Source organism: Prunus avium, chromosome 8 (assembly GCF_965620075.1).
Source record: "Prunus avium chromosome 8, drPruAviu1.hap1.1, whole genome shotgun sequence".
NCBI classification, from domain to species: domain Eukaryota; kingdom Viridiplantae; phylum Streptophyta; class Magnoliopsida; order Rosales; family Rosaceae; genus Prunus; species Prunus avium.
The window spans coordinates 36,736,807-36,757,776 of record NC_142291.1 but is presented as its reverse complement, the minus strand read 5'-3'; the positions used below and the strand labels follow the sequence as shown (position 1 = coordinate 36,757,776).

The 20,970-nt window shown below is 37.0% G+C and overlaps 3 protein-coding genes across 5 annotated transcripts; all 3 read left to right on the top strand.

Moving 5' to 3' along the window:
- The first annotated feature begins 2,229 nt into the window (after positions 1 to 2,229).
- CLASP (CLIP-associated protein) lies at positions 2,230 to 12,229 on the top strand. 2 transcript variants are annotated; one of them, XM_021950335.2, is made up of 21 exons: positions 2,230 to 2,893; positions 3,908 to 4,063; positions 4,170 to 4,232; positions 4,410 to 4,478; positions 4,605 to 4,770; positions 5,284 to 5,445; positions 5,807 to 5,904; positions 6,392 to 6,466; positions 6,589 to 6,657; positions 6,745 to 6,830; positions 6,979 to 7,096; positions 7,196 to 7,294; positions 7,381 to 7,729; positions 7,979 to 9,702; positions 9,939 to 10,040; positions 10,648 to 10,752; positions 10,852 to 10,926; positions 11,007 to 11,075; positions 11,252 to 11,320; positions 11,588 to 11,689; positions 11,787 to 12,229. In XM_021950335.2, exons 1-21 carry the CDS (start codon positions 2,561 to 2,563, stop codon positions 11,946 to 11,948), a joined length of 4,251 nt encoding a protein of 1,416 aa, XP_021806027.1. In that variant the 5' UTR covers positions 2,230 to 2,560; the 3' UTR covers positions 11,949 to 12,229. The 2 variants fall into 2 exon arrangements, with proteins under 2 accessions (XP_021806027.1, XP_021806026.1); XM_021950334.2 differs by having other exon boundaries at positions 7,895 to 9,702.
- Positions 12,230 to 14,421: 2,192 nt separating this feature from the next.
- Positions 14,422 to 15,756, top strand: RR24 (response regulator 24). 2 transcript variants are annotated; one of them, XM_088245249.1, is made up of 3 exons: positions 14,422 to 14,758; positions 14,983 to 15,301; positions 15,395 to 15,756. In XM_088245249.1, exons 2-3 carry the CDS (start codon positions 15,086 to 15,088, stop codon positions 15,572 to 15,574), a joined length of 396 nt encoding a protein of 131 aa, XP_088101375.1. In that variant the 5' UTR covers positions 14,422 to 14,758; positions 14,983 to 15,085; the 3' UTR covers positions 15,575 to 15,756. The 2 variants fall into 2 exon arrangements, with proteins under 2 accessions (XP_088101375.1, XP_021806037.1); XM_021950345.2 differs by having other exon boundaries at positions 14,427 to 14,758; positions 15,043 to 15,301.
- A 545-nt stretch (positions 15,757 to 16,301) lies between these two features.
- On the top strand, positions 16,302 to 20,543 carry LOC110750077 (chaperonin CPN60-2, mitochondrial). Its single transcript, XM_021950340.2, has 18 exons — positions 16,302 to 16,497; positions 16,616 to 16,640; positions 16,730 to 16,861; positions 17,138 to 17,297; positions 17,386 to 17,561; positions 17,660 to 17,755; positions 17,902 to 18,006; positions 18,173 to 18,259; positions 18,343 to 18,432; positions 18,539 to 18,619; positions 18,736 to 18,804; positions 18,911 to 18,988; positions 19,087 to 19,182; positions 19,349 to 19,448; positions 19,535 to 19,638; positions 19,794 to 19,899; positions 20,015 to 20,093; positions 20,200 to 20,543. The coding sequence occupies exons 1-18, from the start codon at positions 16,460 to 16,462 to the stop codon at positions 20,303 to 20,305; spliced, it is 1,728 nt and encodes a 575-aa protein (XP_021806032.2). The 5' UTR covers positions 16,302 to 16,459; the 3' UTR covers positions 20,306 to 20,543.
- The last annotated feature ends 427 nt before the right edge of the window (positions 20,544 to 20,970 follow it).

Below are 20,970 nucleotides of genomic sequence, written 5' to 3'. Positions count from 1 at the left end.
TATTAAGCATGTATGGCTAACCTAACATGATGAAGCAAGCAAAGTGAAAGTGGACCACTTTCTTTTCTTTTCTTTTCTTTTTTTCTTAGATATTCTTTTTATTTCGTGCTGTCCAGAAGAGGTTGTTGGCTAGGATTTGTCATGAAGTTAGGCTTTTCTTATTTGGGCCGTTTTAATCATCCTCTTTTATAATCTTATCTCCTTCCCCTTCCTAATCTCTCTCTCTCTCTCATTTAACAAATATCATATGATGACACCTTTTGAATGACCCGTGAACAAACAATTTGTCACTCATTTCTGGTTAAAACTTATTATCAATTCTGTGCCGCATGATCTCTCATCATCATCATTATCATGGCCTCGAAAGACTTCAAGCAGCCAAAATATGGGGTCCCATATTATCAACCTAAATGACGTAATAATAAGTTAATATGGATTTGCAAATGGCTTGCAACTTAAGTGGTTAGGAGTAGTTACTATTACACTCAAGATCATGTGTTTGAATCTCCTTCCTTCATTATTGATCTCGTTAATACGGATTTTGTTAAGATCTTTAAACCATTGGATTAGCTATCAAAATTAATTTTGCTGATTACGGGTGTAGTAATTTTATTCAATAATGCCAACAAAATGCTTTTATAAGAACATGAATTCAAGTAAGATGGTGGTGGTGGAAGAAATCTCCCCAGCCTGGATTCTGCAATTTAAAACAAAGAAGATTATGGCTTGTTGGATTATTTCCACAATTGAAAAATATTTCAGGTTTGGTCTTCTAGATGCCAACGTTGGGCAGCCATTAATATGCAGTACTTGTCAAACAAAATATATTATAAGCTCACTCAATGCCATACTGGTACAGACAAACTTTGCATGGAATTGCAGCTTCATACGATGAAACATATTTAAGAATATAACCAAACATTATCCCCCTAACGTTTCTGTTCTTGTTCCTATTCTGTTATTAGCTCATGAACAAAAACATTGCTCTCTTTTTCTAACATAGCAGCTTTTTTTTTTTTTTTTTTGCTTCAATTTTTCTGTTGCGTTGTCTATCTCTCTCACGTGAGTATTTAGATTCCAGATATGGGACCATGGTCCTCCATGTGAGAGCCAGGTAGGAACAACAAGCAATGCTTTTGAAGAGGAAAGGTACTTGCATTTTCTGAGATTGCCAATCTAATGTTAACTGCCCGGTGAATTTTCGACCGTGATACTGAAAGATGGAATAATCGAACACATGACTTCTAGTGTAGAGGAGGTAAAATATTTTGAACTATTTAATGACCGGGAACATTAACCGATCAAAATTAAATTAATGAGTTTTCCTTACTCATTAGAACTTGTTACTTAAAGACTCATTCATTAATAACTGTCATTAGGAGGTGACTTAATTAACATTGCATTTATGCAAAGAAAATTCACCATCTAGACTATACAAGTCGGTTGGTTTGTTCACCTAATTTTTTAACATTCTGGGTAAACCAAACATGCATGTGGCTGGAAAAACCCTAATTGGTGGTTTCGCAATTGATTAAAACACAAAAGAAAATGACATTCGTACTTCTAAACTTTGCAAGAAAGTATTGATGAGCGTTGCTTTCCCCAGATCATACTTGGTGTTAACATCTAGGTATTGAGATTGGCCTAACCCAAGAGTCAGATTAAATGATAGTGAAATTTGGGAAATTATTTTTATTTTCTAGAGAAAATTATTATTGTTTTCTTAAGTGACAATTTGATGACATAACATATAAATTTGACAAATTGTGTTGTTAGCACCATACATCAATCATTCTTACTTAATATGCGGTATCATTTGATAAATTGACGACATAATATCAAATTATTTACTGAAAGAGCGTAACAACACAACGTATTAGATTATTTACTACAATAACATATTATACAATTAAAGCTGTAAGTCACGTTGTAATATTAGAAAATTAAGGATATAATAAACTATATAAACCATAATATTCATATAAAAATCCGTTTGATTTAACAGTCCAAATTAAGAATAAACTGAACATTGAGGCCAAGTCACCCTATCGATTAGGATTAATAATTTAAATTTAGACGAAAAATAATTAAATAAACAGGCGTGACAGTTCACTGTAGTAACTACTAAACAGTAAGAACACAGTGGTAGAATCCGTAAATTAAACAGAAAACAGGGGTAAAGTTTCAAGCTACCCTCAACCACAAGGTGCTTCATCTTCTCCTTCAATCTAGCCAAAAAAGCCAAACTACCCTCTCTGTGTCTCTTTCTCTCACTAAAATTATCCCTCTCTAAAATCTAAACCAACATCTTTCTTCAACCTTCAGACGCGGGAGAAGACCCTGTGAATTTAGCCACACTCATCCTCTGAATCTCTTTCACACACTCTCTCTCTATCCACATTTCACTTTCAGTCACTCACTAACTCCACCAACACCAAACGCCATTTATCTCTCTCCTTCATCACTCCCTCTATCCTATGCCCTAATTCCACACCAAATCCACCAGATCTGAGCCCGCCCGCACCAGATCACGCCCCTAGCGAACCCTAACCTTGCTCCGATGGAGGAAGCTCTGGAGCTCGCACGTGCCAAGGACACGAAGGAGCGCATGGCGGGAGTGGAGCGCCTGCATCAGCTTCTGGAAGCGTCGAGAAAGAGCCTGAGTTCGTCGGAGGTGACGTCGCTTGTCGACTGCTGCATGGATCTTCTCAAGGACAATAATTTCAGAGTCTCTCAGGGCGCTCTGCAAGCCCTAGCCTCCGCTGCTGTGCTCTCCGGCGACCACCTCAAGCTCCACTTTAATGCGCTTGTTCCCGCCGTCGTCGAGCGTTTGGGCGATGGAAAACAGCCTGTTCGCGACGCCGCTCGGAGACTCCTGCTTACTCTCATGGAGGTTTTTTTTAACTCTCTTCCACTTTTGCCCTCTGCATTATGTCTTATTGTCTCAAATGTATTGCGATTATAGACTCGTGGCGAAATCATTGAGGTTTCTAATTATTGACTTATGCTAAAAGATGATAACTTGTTAATCCTACTTGCAAGTTTGCATGAAATTGTTGTCCGAAGTTTCTGAATTTTCGTATGTAGTTAGAGACTAATAGAGTTTTATTAGAGGTGTTTTTCTGTACGGTCTAGTTGCCTTAGATGCACCTCAATTTTCACTGGTGATATTGCGATGTTTTTTGACTTCGCCTCATGGATTCTGACCAATTGGGTTGCTGATAACCCTTTCCGGATAATATCAGATTTTCAATTATTGGGGCGCACTTGGAAAACAGACTTAGTGACTTGTACCGTATAAATACTTGAACCTTTTTGAAGTTAAAATTTCTCTGAAGAGCATGAAGAAGGGACACGATGGGTTGCTATTATTACAAAAGTATTTACCTGATTGGGTAGCTGTGCGTCTTAGATTTGAACCATTTTTTGTTGGATAAGGAAGTCATGTTCATCATTTCACAACTTGATATCACAACACATATTTAGTATACCTCATTACTTCAGTGTGTAACTTGAAAGATGAAACTACAATGAGTTGAGACATGCACATTCTGCTGGGCCATATTTTCTGCTTTTTTTTCAAAGCATAATTTCAGAGAAGGTTTTTAATTTTAATTTTAATGCAATTAGTATTGCTGTGAGTCATCTCTGCATGTGTGTGGGCACGCTGGCTAGTTACCCTTCATTTTCATTACATAGGAATAGGATGGGAGAAACTGTTCCTGTGTTCCATCATCAAATTGTTATCCGGTTCTTTTAATTAAAGCTAATAGATGCCAACCATTTTAATAATTCCTTTTTAGTATACTTCTGATTTTGTTATCCCAAAATGTATCTTGGTTTGCTTCCAAATAAATGTTCCACTGAAAGATAATAAGGGCTTAAATCTTATATTCTTTGGCTGCAGGTTTCTTCTCCAACAATCATTGTTGAAAGAGCAGGATCTTATGCCTGGGCACACAAAAGTTGGAGAGTTCGAGAAGAGTTTGCACGAACTGTCACCGCAGCAATTGGACTTTTTGCAGCTACTGAACTTCCACTTCAGAGGGCTATACTTCCTCCTGTAAGTTTCTTGATTTCTATGAACAAAATAAACATTTTTCTTTCTCCCCAGTTCAAATAATGTGGGAAACAAACTAAAAATGTTCAATATTTCTTTGGAATCGCAGATTCTGCAGATGTTGAATGATTCAAATCCTGGTGTAAGGGAAGCAGCTATAATGTGCATTGAGGTTAGTAGTACTGCTGTACTGGATTTATACTTTGAATATGATTTGTTCTATAAAAAGTTTGTCATGCAACAGTACCAACTTGGTTCTCATATTTCTTTCACCTTTGCTAGGTTGGGGTTGGACTTATTGAAGTAATCTGACTATTATTCTTATTTGTTTTTTCTTTTCTATTCCCAGGAGATGTATACGCAGGCAGGGCCTCAATTCCGTGATGAACTTCAGAGGCACCATCTTCCTATGTCTATGGTATATGCAGTTTATTTTCCCAGATTTCTTTTTCCAAGTAGAACAACTATTATTGATGAATGTGTCAAATTATTCTGGTGGGTTGCTCCTTGGGTTTTATTCTTTCTATAAAATGTACAATTGCAGGTGAAGGATATTAATGCAAGGCTAGAGAGGATTGAACCTAAGGTTCGTTCCTCAGATGGACTTACCAGCAATTTTAGTGCTGTAGAAACAAAGCATGTGAGCCATAACCCCAAGAAAAGTAGTCCAAAGGCCAAGAGTTCCTCAAGGGAGGTGTCTCTTTTTGGAGGTTAGGATGCTTTGTCCTTTAGTTTTGAAAAGGTCATGAGATTACGTACACCCACATAATTTATTCAGTGATAAATTTACTGTAGTGTACGTATATGAATTTATATAAAACAATATGTTGGTAAGTTTTGAAGAACCCGTTACTTTCATATCCCATGGGTTGTCTTAATTTTTAGTTGTGAAAGTTAGTTGATTTGTTCCTCTTTATACAATATGATGAAAGACCATCTTAATTCTGGTATCCGGATTTAGATGCATAAAAATATTTTGTGGCATGATGGGATTTAATGTGGTAGCATTGCAAAATTTATGACATTGTAATTTCATTTCTAGAACATGTTGGTACTGGGTGTGATTGAAACATATAGGCACTGTAAATTTCATTTGTACATTTAGTGATTTGAATGGTTTGGATTTTGCACGAAATATCCTTGCCTTATCTGTGGAAGTGGTAACATTGATTGTTTGCATAATTGATATCCTTTGAATTGTTATCCGCTTTTGTCCCATGCAGGGGAAAATGAGGCTACTGAAAAATCCGTAGACCCTATTAAAGTTTATTCAGAGAAGGAACTAATAAGGGAAATTGAGAAAATTGCTTCAACCCTTGTACCAGAAAAAGACTGGTCAGTTCGCATTGCTGCAATGCAGAGAATTGAAGGGCTTGTATATGGAGGTCTGTATCCCTTACTCTCTTGCAGTCCCTTACCCCTGTCTCTTCCTGGGTGGGCGTGTGAGACATTCATGTTTAGTCGAACATTTTCTGCTCTTGGAATGCTTAACATATTTATGCTTAATTGTGTGTCATAACTGATGTTGATTAGGTTGAACCATAGTATTTTTGTGTGACTGTGTTCTTTAAATCTCTTTTCTCAGGTTCCTCATTTAATCCCTCTTTTCTCAACTTCTTTAACCCCTTTTCTTTGTTGATAACGGAAATTCAGTGTATTTATTATAAGTAATAATAGTGTGAAATGGCATGCATCTTCAGAAAAGATTACCGGCTTGTAATATTTTGAGTTCATATATACATGTAGGTGCTACTGACTATCAATGTTTCCGGGGACTCTTGAAGCAACTTGTTGGCCCTCTGAGCACACAATTATCTGATCGAAGGTCTAGCATAGTAAAGCAGGTGCGCTAGCATATTTTTGTATTTTCAGGTGCCTGTTTATTGATTTCTTCCTGTACCCCGGAACCCCCTTTAGGAGATTGATTCAGTCAAGTTTTACCAATCTGCAGCTTTCTGTTATGAACAGTTTGCTGTCATATGATAGTTGTATCATTTTTTCGGCTCATCTTTTTTGGGAAATGTTTGTTTATTAGCACAAGCAACTACATTTAATCAAATACCCTAGAACAAATAAATATCTTAATAATCCGTTACCCTAAGCTGTTAAAGAAAATGATGAAAACAGAGGTGGGGACTGTGGTTAGTTCCTGCTATTCTTTGCAGTTGTTGGCCGGACTTTTGGATTAGGATATTTAGCTCTGGAAAGATTTGTATAAATAGTGGTACAAATGTCAAAGGCACTTGTTCATGTTGTCCATAACCTCTTAGATGTTTTGTGCTTGTTCGTGTAGCTTTGGGGGGTTCTAATTAGTTGGCTTTCTTTTCCTAGGCTTGCCATCTGTTGTGCTTCTTGTCGAAGGAGCTTTTGGGAGATTTTGAGGCATGCGCGGAGATGTTCATTCCAGTAAGTTGATTATTTCCTTGCCAATTATCAATCCTCAAGTATTCACCACAAAAGAAAAAATTGAATACAATAAAGATCCTTAAGTGAGAAGGTTTTAACTGATTTTATCATACTGTAATCAGGTTCTTTTCAAGCTGGTTGTGATTACTGTACTTGTAATTGCAGAGTCAGCAGATAACTGCATAAAAACGGTAATTCTAATTCTTTTGATCTTTTACCTTTTTAGAAAAAGAAAGTTGTTCCTTAAAACAGGTTTCTTGCACTTTATTACTTTCCAGATGTTGCGTAATTGTAAAGTTGCTCGTGTGCTTCCTCGAATTGCTGATTGTGCAAAGAATGACCGTAATGCAGTACTTCGTGCAAGGTATAACTCTCAACGCCAATTCATCTGTGTGCACAGTTATGTGTTTGTTCTCGTTTCCGTCACTATTACTTATTTTTTACAGTTCTTTTATCTTATCTTTTATAAAATAGAATGCTCTTGTTGGCTCATTTTTTATCTTGTATTGTAGGTGTTGTGATTATGCACTGTTGATACTAGAGTATTGGGCTGATGCACCAGAAATACAACGATCAGCGGATTTGTATGAAGATCTAATAAGGTGTTGTGTGGCAGATGCAATGAGCGAGGTATTCACATCAAGGATTCATATATTGTTTTTTATGACTTGTTTTGAAATTTCATGTTTCAGGATTCATATGTAGAACTTTCTGTGTATAAATTGACAGGTCCGATCGACTGCAAGAATGTGCTATAGAATGTTCTCAAAAACATGGCCAGAGCGTTCCCGACGATTATTTTCACTATTTGATCCTGTTATTCAAAGGGTATGCCATTTCATTTTCTTTGTCAGAAGGATGATTGTATTCTATTTATAGGTGAAGTATTTTTAATGTTAAAAAGATTTGCACAGTTAATCAATGAAGAGGACGGGGGAATACATAGGCGTCATGCTTCTCCTTCTGTTCGTGATAGGGGTGTGTCATATACTCCCCAGCCATCTGCTGCTTCAAATTTACCTGGATATGGAACTTCTGCTATTGTTGCAATGGATAAAAGTTCAAGTTTATCCTCAGGCACTTCTCTATCTTCAGGACTACTTTTGTCACAAGCTAAATCACTTGGTAAAGGTACTGAACGTAGTCTGGAAAGTGTGTTGCATGCAAGCAAACAGAAGGTCAGTGCAATTGAAAGCATGCTTAGAGGTTTGGATTTGTCTGAGAAACATAATTCAACTCTCCGGTCATCAAGTCTGGATCTAGGTACCTAATGATTTTGCCTATATCTTAGTTTTCTTTCACTGTATAATTTGTAAATTTCAGTATAGGTGGCCTTAGATAGCCCTGGGACTGAACTAGCTGTCTGAATTATCAAAATTGGATTCATTTGTGAGCGGCTAAATTGTTCTCTTTTTGCCCCTAGTGCAGGAGTTGACCCTCCATCATCTCGTGATCCACCATTCCCTGCTGCTGCCCCAGCTTCTAATCATCTTTCAAACTCTTTAATGACAGATTCAACTACTTCAAGTATCAATAAAGGTAGTAACCGCAATGGTGGCTTGGTTTTGTCTGATATCATTACACAAATTCAAGCTTCCAAAGATTCTGGTAAATCGTCATATCGCGGCAATCTCTCAGCTGAAGCTATGCCGACTGTATCATCATACACAATGAAGAGAGCTTCTGAGAGAGGCCAAGAAAGGGGTTTCATTGAAGAGAACAATGACATTAGGGAGGCTAGGCGATTTACAAACTCTCAAATTGATAGGCAGTATGACTCACCTCACAGAGATGGAAACTTTAGGGACTCGCATAATAATTACATCCCCAATTTTCAAAGGCCGCTCTTAAGAAAGAATGTGACTGGAAGGATGTCTGCAGGTAGGAGGAGAAGTTTTGATGATAGCCAGCTCTCAATGGGGGAAATGTCCAATTATGTAGAAGGTCCCACATCTCTAAATGATGCACTGAGTGAGGGACTAAGTCCATCTTCTGACTGGAATGCTAGGGTTGCCGCGTTCAATTATCTCCGGTCTTTGCTGCAGCAAGGTCCAAAAGGCATTCAAGAAGTGATTCAGAATTTTGAGAAAGTGATGAAGTTGTTTTTCCAACACTTGGATGATCCCCACCATAAAGTTGCACAAGCAGCTCTTTCAACACTTGCAGATATTATTCCATCTTGCCGTAAGCCCTTCGAAAGTTACATGGAAAGGATCTTACCCCATGTTTTCTCACGGTTAATTGACCCAAAAGAGTTAGTTAGGCAGCCTTGCTCAACAACTTTGGATCTTGTTAGCAAAACTTACAGTGTAGATTCCCTCTTGCCTGCTTTGCTACGTTCACTAGATGAACAGCGGTCACCAAAGGCCAAATTAGCTGTTATTGAATTTGCTATCAGTTCCTTTAACAAGCATTCAATCAACACTGAAGGTTCTGGTAACAGTGGCATCCTTAAATTATGGCTTTCTAAGTTGACACCATTGGTCCATGATAAAAATACTAAACTAAAGGAGGCAGCCATTACATGCATGATATCTGTCTACTCCCACTTTGATTCAATATCAGTCTTGAATTTTATTCTTAGTTTGTCAGTTGAAGAACAAAATTCTTTGAGAAGAGCCTTGAAACAGTATACTCCTCGCATTGAAGTGGACCTTATGAACTTTTTGCAAAACAAGAAAGAGCGACAGCGCCTAAAGTCTTCTTATGATCCATCTGATGTAGTTGGAACATCTTCTGAAGAAGGATATGTTAGCATCTCAAAGAAGAGTCACTTCTTTGGGAGGTACTCTGCTGGTTCTGTTGACAGTGATGGTGGCAGGAAGTGGAGTTCAACCCAAGAATCAGCCATTGTCACCGGCAATGCTGGCCAAACAGCTTCTGATGAAGCTCGGGAGAAATTGTATCAGAATTTTGAGACTGGTTCCAACAATGATGTTCTCAATTCAAAATCGAAGGATCAGTCTTACACAATCAATCCTGTGAGTCAGAACTTGGGATCCTGGACTAGCCCACTGGATAATATTGATGGTAGAGTAAATTTGGAAGGCTTGTCTGCTACTCCTTGCATGGACGTTAATGGTCTTTTGAGCTTGGACCATATAGGGGCTGGTGAAAGCATTGGGCATGATAGTGAAGCTCCCACTGACTTGGACCCTAATCATGAAAAACTTAAAGCTTTGAAAGCTAATTCTACACCAGACGCAGGTCCCAGTATTCCTCAGATACTTCACCTGGTGAGTTCTTTGACATAATAAGCTCAAATTTTTCGTTAGAAATATTAAGTTTGTTATTAGTATTTTGTTTTAGAACTTTTTATGTTTCTGAACAGTTATTATCATGATGAAAACCTATTTGGATAATTTCACCACTAATCTACTTCTCTGAACAGTCAATATTGATATAATTTTACACTTTCTGGAGCTTTACCGTTGTATTTTTACTTTTCTGTTACTTGCATGTGTGTGTATAGATTGGCAATGGAACTGAGGAAAGTCCTACAGCAAGTAAACGTGGTGCGCTTCAACAGTTAATTGAAGCTTCTCTAGCTAATGAGCACTCTGTTTGGACCAAGGTTGGTTAGTCCTGACCTGTGACTCACTTTCTCTCTTATTCAATGTATGTGTAAAGTTTTTAAAAGTTCTATATAAAACACAAATATGGAATATATAAAGATGAAAAAGAGGGAGTGCTTGCAATGAATTAGAAACTGAGAAGTTGACAAATGTTTGGTTATTGATCAAGAGAAACATGGATAATTTTACAACTTATCCATATTTGTACTTTTTACCCTTCCCTGATTTATTAAATGCTTGTAAATCTTGTGTGATAGATTTTGAAGCATTTGGTGTTTGAAAAAAGAAAAACACAAAGCTGTGGAATGGTGTTAGCATTGAGGGTCACACCAACATCGAGAATTGGCTTAATAATTGATATAGTAGTGACATGTATTATGTAGAAACATGGATTTCAATTAGGGGATGACAAAAATCACCATGTGCTGCTGATTGTGTTGACTGCGCAGTGAAGTCTATGGGATGAGGGGCGTCACACTTTGTTATTGCACTAGAGAAGCAAACTACATATAAACCTGTTTGTGTGTATAAAACTAGAAATGTATGATGTATGCACCAGAGTACTCTCAATCTTATATTAATAATTGTTTTGTGGTATATGTGCAGTATTTTAATCAGATTTTGACAGTTGTACTTGAGGTATTGGATGATTTTGATTCCTCAATTCGGGAACTCTCTCTTTCATTGATCATTGAAATGCTTAAGCACCAGGTCTGTCATTTATTTTTCTGGATATGTGTTGCCCGAAAAGTATTTAGTTCTTACATATTGTAATATTTTATTCCTAATATTGGTTTTATTTGTTTGTAGAAAGATGCCATGGAAGATTCTGTTGAGATTGTAATTGAGAAGCTGCTTCATGTTACGAAGGATGTAGTTCCCAAAGTAACTCTTGTTGAACTAGTTATTTTATTCTACAGTTGCTTTGTTTTCCATGTCTGAAACTAACATAAATTCATGTTCAGGTTTCAAATGAATCGGAGCACTGCTTGAGTATTGTTTTGTCCCAGTATGATCCATTCAGATGTTTAAGTGTATGTATTTATATAACTTGTCTATACAAACCGTATCAAATATTTATTAGCACGCAAAAAAGGGGCACCTGAAAAATAAAATAAAAATCAGAAAACCTTTCAGTTTATTGTTTGGCTTTTCCCCTCTACTTTGTTGTGATTACCATTGATGATGCTGTCAATTGTTGATGCTGCAGGTTATTGTCCCTTTATTGGTAACTGAAGATGAGAAAACTCTTGTTACGTGTATTAACTGTTTGACAAAGGTATTTTACTTTCATGTATTGGAGCTGTATTAGTTGGTTTCTAGTGACTATCGATTTCGCACATAAATTTTAGTTTAGGAGGGGTTCTTCTTTTTCTTTTTTATTTATTCTGGTCCTTTAAGAAAGTTTATTGATCATCTTACAATCAACTCTATTCCAGATGAAAGAAGTGATCTGTTTTCTTCAAAAAACTTTGCATCGCCATTTTAATTTTGCATGCAATTTTATCAACTAATATGTTGCTAAGCCTCTTGTTCTTTTCTTCAGCTTGTGGGCCGGCTTTCACAAGATGAACTAATGGCTCAATTACCATCATTTTTGCCTGCACTTTTTGAAGCGTTCGGAAACCAGAGTGCTGATGTTCGCAAGGTAACGGTTATTGTTTGTCTGATCCGTGTCCCTTAAATTACATAAAGGCCCAGACCTACTCTAATGCGACTGAATTTGTTTCACTTATGTCATGCAGACTGTCGTCTTCTGTTTAGTTGATATATATATCATGCTTGGAAAAGCATTCTTGCCATACCTGGAGGGGCTCAACAGCACACAGTTACGGTTGGTGACTATATATGCGAATCGAATTTCGCAGGCCAGGACAGGCTCGCCGATAGACACTAACCACGATTAGCGGATTGGTTCATTTAGGTACGAATTGTGGGTTTGGGTGGTTGTTGCCTTGTTCATCTGTTGTGTATTTTGTATATTGTGTGAATGCATTTTGACTTGTATTTTTTAATTTTATTTCACATGTTTGTATTTTCTTATTCTTTTTCAAATTCTCATGCGTGTCTGGTTTGGAGGTAGAGAGTGCATTTTGTGGGAAACAATTAGTGTTACAGCGCACATATTGTAATCTAAAATTTTCCCAAACAGCGTTTATATATAAAAAGAAAGGTTTTGGAATTAACATTCAATGAAAGTTATTACGAAATGAGCTTCATATATTCGGTGTTCTTGTTGCCATTTTATGTGTTGGGTACGAGTCTATGAGCCATAACCAAGGCACAAGGATTCTTATGCCTTGTCATTTATACGGGATGAATGTACCCGAAAAGAAAAAAATTTATAATAGAAAAAGGGAAAGAATGAGAACAATATTGCATGAGTTTTGAAGAAACTACCAGAATGATGAACAGCAGCAATAAAATTGATAACGATTATTTTTTAAAATGAATGAGGAAGGGAGATTCAAACTCGACACCTCTTTCAACATTAGAAAGAAAATTATCACGAATAGAAGTGTAGAATTGTTCCAACAATATGATCAGTCACTGATAACAATTTTGGTTCATATGCTTAGAGTCCTGCAAACCAGCAAAGAATGGTAAAACTTGAATTGAGTTTGAGTTACCAAGCGCAACACATGATGATCATTAACTATTTTATTTTTGAAGGATTTGCATTATAGTTAATATAGATCTTAAAGTGCTTGTTGGTGAGCCCTTCAATTTCCTTCTATAGCCTCCCTCTTGATGCTTGAGGTACAACTCCTCCTTTATGCAGGAAGGAAGAGGAACATGCATTTCTTGATGCCGGTGGTGATAAGTTACCGTAATCTCAGACGCCCTTTAGTCCATCCAAGTTTGTTCCGATCCTGCGAGAGCTCGAAAACTAGGGGTAGACGGAGGCCAGGCAAATAATCAAACCAAAGCAGAGGACTCTCTTAATAAGCGGTCTTATGTTCTTAATGTCTTTCTGCTTTCTTTTTGGAAGGCTGATGTGCCCCTTGAAGAACAAATAAACACTGAGAAAGTATCAAACATGTGTGCTTGGCCTCTGAAAAACAATGCTTTAAGTAACAAGGAACACATCATGGAAAACTATATATGCTCCAACCAAATTGGTTTTAGATTTGCCAAGTTGAAATAGACACAAAGAGAGCATCAAACTTGTGTGTTGGCCTGTTAAAAAGAATGTTACATGAAACACATGAACCATGCTCTAAATTTAAGTTTTGGTGCATATTGGTGAAACGTGGAAAATATTTAGAGAGAGAGAGAGAGAGAGAGAGAGAGAGAGACAGAGAGAGAGAGAGAGAGAGAGAGAGAGAGAGATACAGGTGGGCATGACATTCTGGGATCAATTGGTACAATCATTCAAAGCTTCATTATCTACTAGACTTCTACACCATCACGTCAAAATCTCCAAAAGATTCTTCTTCTGTGTAGTCTGTGCCCCATAGAATTTAGAGTCTCTTTCTCTCTCTCTCTCTCTCTCTCTCTCAATCCCCATGTGGTGCTGGCTCTCTCACTTAAAACCCATAACCAGTTTAAGTAAGTATGTCTATATATGTATATGTTATGTACATCCTGATAGCTAATTATAATCACAATAATTATGAGCATTATGTGTGATCACGGGTAGATCAGTTTTTTTCTTTTTCAGGTGCCTAATTGTTTCTGGCATCAATATGTATATTTAGTCCAATTACAGTGACATATAACCATCGCCATTATGTCACATAATGATCGGGCATAATTGTGTATGTCTTTTTTCAAAGTTGGGTCAGCATGGAATTGAAAAACCTACCACTCTTTAATTTTTTATTTTTTATTTTTACTCGTAACGTTACTATTTACATAACTTATCATGTATTCCACTTTCACGTCCAAAACGTTATTATTAACATGACTCATCACGTGTTGCACGCAAACGCTTAAAACGTTACTATTTACATGACCTATCACGTGTTTCACTCACACTCAATCTGTCTATACGTCATGAATATCTCGTAAAACAATTTGTTGGAAAGTAATCAGAAAAACGGGTAAAGTGAGAAGTTTTAGATTTTGAGTCTTGTTGTAAGCAAAGAGAATAGATCTTATAAATAAACTGCAACTTAATTCTTGATTTCAAAGTTACAATGTCAATGAATTTGGACACTGATTTGGCAGTCGAGAAGCTAATATGATTCCTAAAGAAGTGAACCAAAAAAGGTAATATTTCAAATTATGGAAGTTGTGTGCCGTGTTGGATAACATGGTGTAAGTTTCTTTCTACTTTTAAGTTGGGTTATTAAATTAGACCCAAAAAAACAAACAAATTTGGGGCTATTAAATGCTGAACTTAGAGGGTGAAAAAAGAGAGAGCAACTCAATCTTTTTACCTTTGCTGCTGTCATCCATATTTCAATTTTGCAAAGAAGACCTGAAAGAAGGCAGAGGCGTCTGATTTTTTCATATCAACAATTAAGGAAAAAATCAGCCATTGTTAGATTTTCAGATTCTCAACTAAATCCAAGTGATACTCTGTGTATCCCCACATGGCCACTTTTATCCTTTTTCCTTCTTTTTGTTTTTGTTTTTGTTGTGGAGTATCCTTTTTCCAGTTGCTGCTGCTGCTTTTTATAAGTAGATTGAAATTGCAGCATGGGAAGGAGAATTAGCAGAAACACCATTCTTAATCTCTTGAAATATCTGTGTTCAGCAGCATCTTAAGGTACCTTCTGACCCTTTTGCTTGAAGACATTAATTCTTTCTCAAGTTTACTGCAATTCAATTCATCTTTTTGCAAGGTATAACAATTAACCAATGGTTTTCAAGCTCATAATGAGGAAGTAATTTGAATTCTCATGGCTTTAAATTCTCTCACTCATAAGAGTAACCTCTCTGGGACATAATGCTGAAAATATACTGATTTCTTTTCTTTCTGTGTACATACAGATCTCTTTTTTCCTGCCTCATATTAACACAAGCTTCTCACGCTGGCTGTTGTGTATGCAGGAAAAGAAGTTTGTGGGTTCTGAATAAACCAAGAAGGGAAACAATGTTGAAGAACACAAAGGCAGCAACCAAGATAACCGCGCTTGTTGTAGACGACAGCTTGATCAACCAAAGAATTCACCACAAACTGTTGGAAAATCTTGGCATAGAAAACCAAGTTGTGGGGAATGGGAAAGAAGCCATTGATGTCCACTGCTCTGGAAAACACTTTGACCTTATTCTCATGGACATGGACATGCCTATCATGAATGGTATTGAGGTATGAACTTAAGTAAAATAAAGACACAAAATTCACAACTGATTTTGCTTGTTAATGTTTCTGAATTTGTTTGTGCTGTCTTTTGAATTATAGGCAACAAGAACACTGCGTGCAATGGGAATTCGGAGCACAATCGCAGGCGTTTCGTCACACTCATCCCTCAGTGAAGACACACAAGAATTTATAGAGGCAGGCTTAGATGACTACCAAGAGAAACCATTAACCCCTGCTAAGCTAGTTGCCATCCTCCATAAGGTTAATCTCCATGTCTGAATTTCATGGATTAGTATTAAGAAGCAAAGCAGAAAGGTCAGGTTATCCATGTAATGTAACCCACTGACCATTAAGTAGCTCTTGAGATGTTGTGGTGGGTGTGATTAATTAACAATTCAAAGCTCCCATAAAAAATATTTCATGTAATCAATATGAGAAAGTTTTACCTCCTCTTCCTTATACTTTCTTACACTCTGTTCCTTTTGGTGTGTTGGTGGAATGGTTTGGCTCCTAATTACTATTATTCCAAGAAAATCTTTTTTTTTTTTTTTAGGTCTGGACCCAGAAAATATAATTAGTTGTTAGAAAATGGTAAATTATTTATTGTAAAAATCTTTTGGCACAAAAAAAAAAGTCTGCGATTTGATGAGACAAATGTGATTTAATTTTTTTTTTAATCTACCAAATGAGTTTGGCTCCTAATTACTATTATTCAGAAAGTCTTTGCATGCATAAAATCTATGGAGAACTACTCATCTAAAAAATAAATGATATATTCTTAAAAAATAAAATAAAAACAAGATCATGAGATTAATAATTTGAAGGAAATTATTTATTTCATTGGACTAAAAATTCAGCTTTATTAATATTGGGTTAGATAATCCGACCCGAGAAAAACATTGGGTCAGAAAGTATTGGTCTACAGAGGGTCCAAATGAAAGCCCACAGTCCAGCATTTTTCAACAGAAGGGTCCGTGGCTTTCGGCTATAGTAACTGGACGTTGCCTTCTCCAAACCCCGCAAAACCCTAAACCCTAACATAAACCAAATCCTTCTAGACTTTTCTCTGCTCCACAATTTATACTCTCCTTCTCTCTGCCTCTCTCTTTTACCTGAGAGCTCGTACTTTCTTATTCTACTTTCTCTCTTCTCTGCAAGTTCATCATGTACCGCTTCGCCGGTAGCCTCGCCTCTAAAGCCAGGTACTCGCATCTGGGCTCTTTAAAAATTCCGACTTGTGGCCAAAAGTCACTTTTTAAAAATTGTTTTCTCATCTTGGTCTCTCTCATTTTTCTCATTTTTATTGATTTGTGGTTGTAGGTTGGCTAGGAACTGTACCCAACAGGTACTTATTCTTCCTTTTCCTTTTTAAAGTTGTGATTTGGTATTGTTTAATTGTGTTTTGATGTGGCTTAGTTTTTTTTTCCTGTACAGATTGGTAGTAGTTTGATTTCGAGAAGGAACTATGCGGCCAAAGATATCAAATTCGGTGTGGAAGCCCGGGCATTGATGCTCAAGGGTGTGGAAGAGCTCGCTGATGCTGTTAAAGTCACAATGGGGCCAAAAGTGAGTGGCTTTGTCATTCTTGATTTATTTGTTATTGATTGATTGCGTACTATGACTTTGGAACAGTGATGTGTATATTGATAGTAATTTTTTGCGTTTAGTTGTCATATGCTTATATTTACATCTTGGTGATGCATTGATGTTGTTTCGCTTCACTTCCTTAGACGTAGTTTAATCTTTCTGCAATGTGTCGGATTCATTTTTTGTTTTTTCATTTGGCAATTCCTGCAAATGGGCAGTATTCAAATGGTTGACTTATTGCTTGATTTTCCACAGGGACGCAATGTTGTTCTGGAACAAAGCTTTGGGGCCCCTAAAGTGACAAAGGATGGTGTCACTGTAGCAAAGAGCATTGAGTTCAGAGATAAAGTCAAGAACATTGGTGCTAGTCTTGTAAAGCAGGTCGCAAATGCTACAAATGATGCTGCAGGGGATGGTGAGAGTTCCATACAGTATGTAAAACTGTTTGTAAAACTTTGTGATCAGGAAGACAATGACATGAAGGTTGTTATTTGTGTTTGCAGGTACCACTTGTGCTACAGTCCTCACCCGCGCTATATTTACTGAAGGATGCAAATCAGTGGCAGCTGGAATGAATGCTATGGACCTAAGACGAGGCATTTCAATGGCAGTTGATTCTGTTGTGACAAACTTGAAGAGTAGGGCTCGGATGATCAGCACATCTGAAGAAATAGCTCAGGTCTCTGGTTTGTTTTAATTTGAGAATTGAGAGAAATAATATGAATGTCTAAATTTTATAATGACGTTGTTTTTTATGACATCTTTTTTTCTGAATAGGTTGGGACCATATCAGCTAATGGAGAGAGAGAAATTGGTGAACTAATCGCTAAGGCTATGGAGAAAGTTGGCAAAGAGGGTGTTATTACCATTGCTGTAAGTTGTTTCCTTAGAATATTCCTTTGTTTTCAATCATTTTTTGTGAATAGTATCTTATTCTGACGTGGTGGGGCACAGTTGAGCTTCTCTTCATTCTCTATATGCATTGATGTGAATTTTGTTTTGCTTTTGAATTGTTTCAGGATGGAAAAACATTGTATAATGAATTGGAGGTTGTTGAAGGAATGAAGCTAGATAGGGGATATATATCTCCTTACTTTATTACCAATCCTAAGAACCAAAAATGTGTAAGCATTTTTGTCATTATTTGTCACTGTTTTATTATAAGCCCATGTTTCATGGTTCTTCAGTTGGAAGGCTTTTTCTTTAAGTCATCTTGGGATTATTTAGTTATCCCACTTTTTTTCAAGCTGCTCCATTGTGATCGATAACTAGATGTTTTAATTTTAACAGGAATTAGAAGATCCACTTATCTTAATCCATGAGAAGAAAATCTCAAATCTAAATTCGATAGTGAAAATATTAGAGCTGGCATTGAAGGTAAGTGTTTCTCTGAGGGGATTATTGAAATCTGGTGGATATACTTCTCTTATTGCTTTGGCTGATTTGTTGTGGGTTCTCAGAAGCAAAGACCTCTTCTGATTGTTGCTGAAGATGTGGAAAGTGAAGCACTTGCTACACTCATTATAAACAAGCTTCGTGCTGGAATTAAGGTGATCCTTGTGTTTTCTATTATGTACCGACTATGTGTCCACTGTCAAAAATTGTTGATCGACTATTATTTCATTGTTTTGATACGATTCTGTTAACGGATTGAAGGTTTGTGCAATTAAAGCCCCTGGATTTGGAGAAAACAGGAAGTCAAATTTGCAGGACCTAGCCATTCTTACGGGAGGCGAGGTAGTTTCATTCTGTATTTTAACTTTTCCTTGAAAACTTTAAGCTATTGTGAGACTGACATGTGAACCACTTTGTTTTCATTTTCCTATTTTTGTTTTTGTTTTTTTGGGTTCTAGGTAATAACTGAAGAGCTTGGTCTGAACCTTGAAAAAGTTGGAGTAGAAACACTTGGAACCTGCAAAAGGGTGAGATATATCAAGTGATTTGTTAGCATATGTTCCTAATCTTGGTGACAATGTCTGCTCTAAATAAGTTGAAATATTTTATGACTTGCATGGTCTGGTATTATAGGTTACAATATCAAAAGATGACACTGTTATTCTTGATGGGGCTGGTGACAAGAAAGCCATTGAAGAAAGATGTGAACAGGTTTATACTGATTCTTATTGTTTAATCGCTTCCAACAACTATTCTGGGTTCCAGTGCATTTGTTAACTGGATATGTGGACTTTGATTGTTTGTGACAGCTGAGATCATCAATTGAATTGAGCACTTCTGATTATGACAAGGAGAAGTTACAAGAGCGGTTGGCAAAGATTTCTGGAGGTGTTGCCGTTTTAAAGGTTGGTTTTCCTTCTGAAAATTGGCTACTGTTTTCTGCCCCTTCTATTTGTCTGGGGTGACAAGTTTAACTTCTGGAACATCTTGCAAGCACATTGCTGTAACTACCATTTGCAGTATACTGGTGCCAGCTCTTGAAAACAAGTCTGATTGAGACCTACTTTGTAGATTGGCGGAGCTAGCGAAGCAGAAGTTAGTGAAAAGAAGGACAGAGTAACTGATGCTCTAAATGCCACCAAGGCTGCTGTAGAGGAAGGAATCGTACCTGGTAAGTCGTTTTTCCAGAAACATATTTTGTTTGTCTTGTTCGAATCGGGTTATATCTTATAGTAAGTAAGAGCTTCCAATGTACAGGTGGTGGTGCTGCACTGCTATATGCCTCAAAGCAGCTGGACAAGTTGGCAACTGCAAACTTTGACCAGAAGATTGGTGTTCAAATTATTCAGAATGCTCTTAAGGTTTCGATAAAAATCTGTTCTCCTTTATAGTTTCTTCTCATGCTCTTGGGGTCTTTCTGTACTGCAAATAATACAATTTCTTAAGTTAGAGGCACAGCTTTGTAATTTATCCATCTACATTTTATCTATCTTACCATTTGGTTCCATTCTTATAGATGCCTGTATCCACAATTGCTTCTAATGCTGGAGTTGAGGGGGCAGTTGTTGTTGGCAAACTATTGGAGCAGGACAATCCTGACCTCGGATACGATGCAGCAAAAGGTTGGTTGTCTTTCTAACCATTGAACGATCACAAAAAAGGGTGGCTTCAGTTCAGGCGTAGTTCTAGCATTGAAAAAAGTTAGATGAAAACTTATCCTTACTCTGCTCCTTTCAGGTGAGTATGTAGACATGATAAAGGCAGGGATCATTGATCCATTGAAAGTCATCAGAACTGCCTTGGTCGATGCCGCAAGGTAATTCAGAGTTTTTTATAAGACCCTTCTTTTTAAAGTTAATTTCCCTTTCTTTAAGAACTTGCTGCAATTCTTCAAGCAAGCACTGAAACTTGTCACTTTGCAGCGTGTCCTCGTTAATGACCACGACGGAGGCAGTTGTCGTTGAGCTTCCCAAGGATGAGAAGGAAACCCCTGGAATGGGAGGTGGCATGGGAGGCATGGATTACTAGAAGTTCTATCAACATGTTGGATTCAGTAGAGGCTGCTTCCTTACTGAGGCTCACACCTTCCTCGTTTATCCTTATTCAAACTGAGTTCTCCAATTTCTCGCTTTTATACTCTTTTTTTTCTTCAATGGTATTGGAGGCTGAACACGAATGTAATCATAGTGAGAGAGGTTAATTGTGCAGGAACATTTTACACCAGTTGTAGTCTCTGGTGGTATTTATGATTTTGTTGTTCTCACCACCTACCTTCTTAGTCTGCATTGTGAGTAAAAAAAACAAATCTTGATAATAAAATATATAAAATACTGGGTTAACCCGTGATTTATAAGATTCTGTGCAAAAACTGAAAATAATGGTTTAGTTAATATTAATAAGATTATTATTGTGTAAATTCTTCCGTAAGGCATACATTAAATAAACTGAAAACATATAGAATAAAGTGAGATTTTGAGGAAGAAGTTTTCTCACATACACACTGTCAATGTGCCGTGGGATTCGAATCTTAGACTACTAAAGTTAGGATTCTTTTTTATTGGACTATACCCATGAGCCAATTAGAATTTGAGAATAAGCAAAGCTTGTTATGTGGTTATGAAGCCACTTGGTGACCACTTCTTGTTAAAGGCAAAGAAGCAAAGTTGGTGATGAAGGAAGATAAGTGGGTCACC

What these genes read in the sequence shown, in the direction of transcription:
- RR24 (XM_088245249.1), top strand. Translation starts at nt 15,086, where the DNA reads ATGTTGAAGAACACAAAGGCAGCAACCAAGATAACCGCGCTTGTTGTA. An exon ending in CTATCATGAATGGTATTGAG is followed by an intron (nt 15,302 to 15,394) that starts GTATGAACTTAA and finishes TTTGAATTATAG; the next exon opens with GCAACAAGAACACTGCGTGC.
- LOC110750077 (XM_021950340.2), top strand. Translation starts at nt 16,460, where the DNA reads ATGTACCGCTTCGCCGGTAGCCTCGCCTCTAAAGCCAG. An exon ending in AGCCTCGCCTCTAAAGCCAG is followed by an intron (nt 16,498 to 16,615) that starts GTACTCGCATCT and finishes TTGTGGTTGTAG; the next exon opens with GTTGGCTAGGAACTGTACCC. An exon ending in CTAGGAACTGTACCCAACAG is followed by an intron (nt 16,641 to 16,729) that starts GTACTTATTCTT and finishes TTTCCTGTACAG; the next exon opens with ATTGGTAGTAGTTTGATTTC.
- CLASP (XM_021950334.2), top strand. Translation starts at nt 2,561, where the DNA reads ATGGAGGAAGCTCTGGAGCTCGCACGTGCCAAGGACACGAAGGAGCGC. An exon ending in ACCATCTTCCTATGTCTATG is followed by an intron (nt 4,479 to 4,604) that starts GTATATGCAGTT and finishes GTACAATTGCAG; the next exon opens with GTGAAGGATATTAATGCAAG. An exon ending in AATGCAGTACTTCGTGCAAG is followed by an intron (nt 6,831 to 6,978) that starts GTATAACTCTCA and finishes CTTGTATTGTAG; the next exon opens with GTGTTGTGATTATGCACTGT.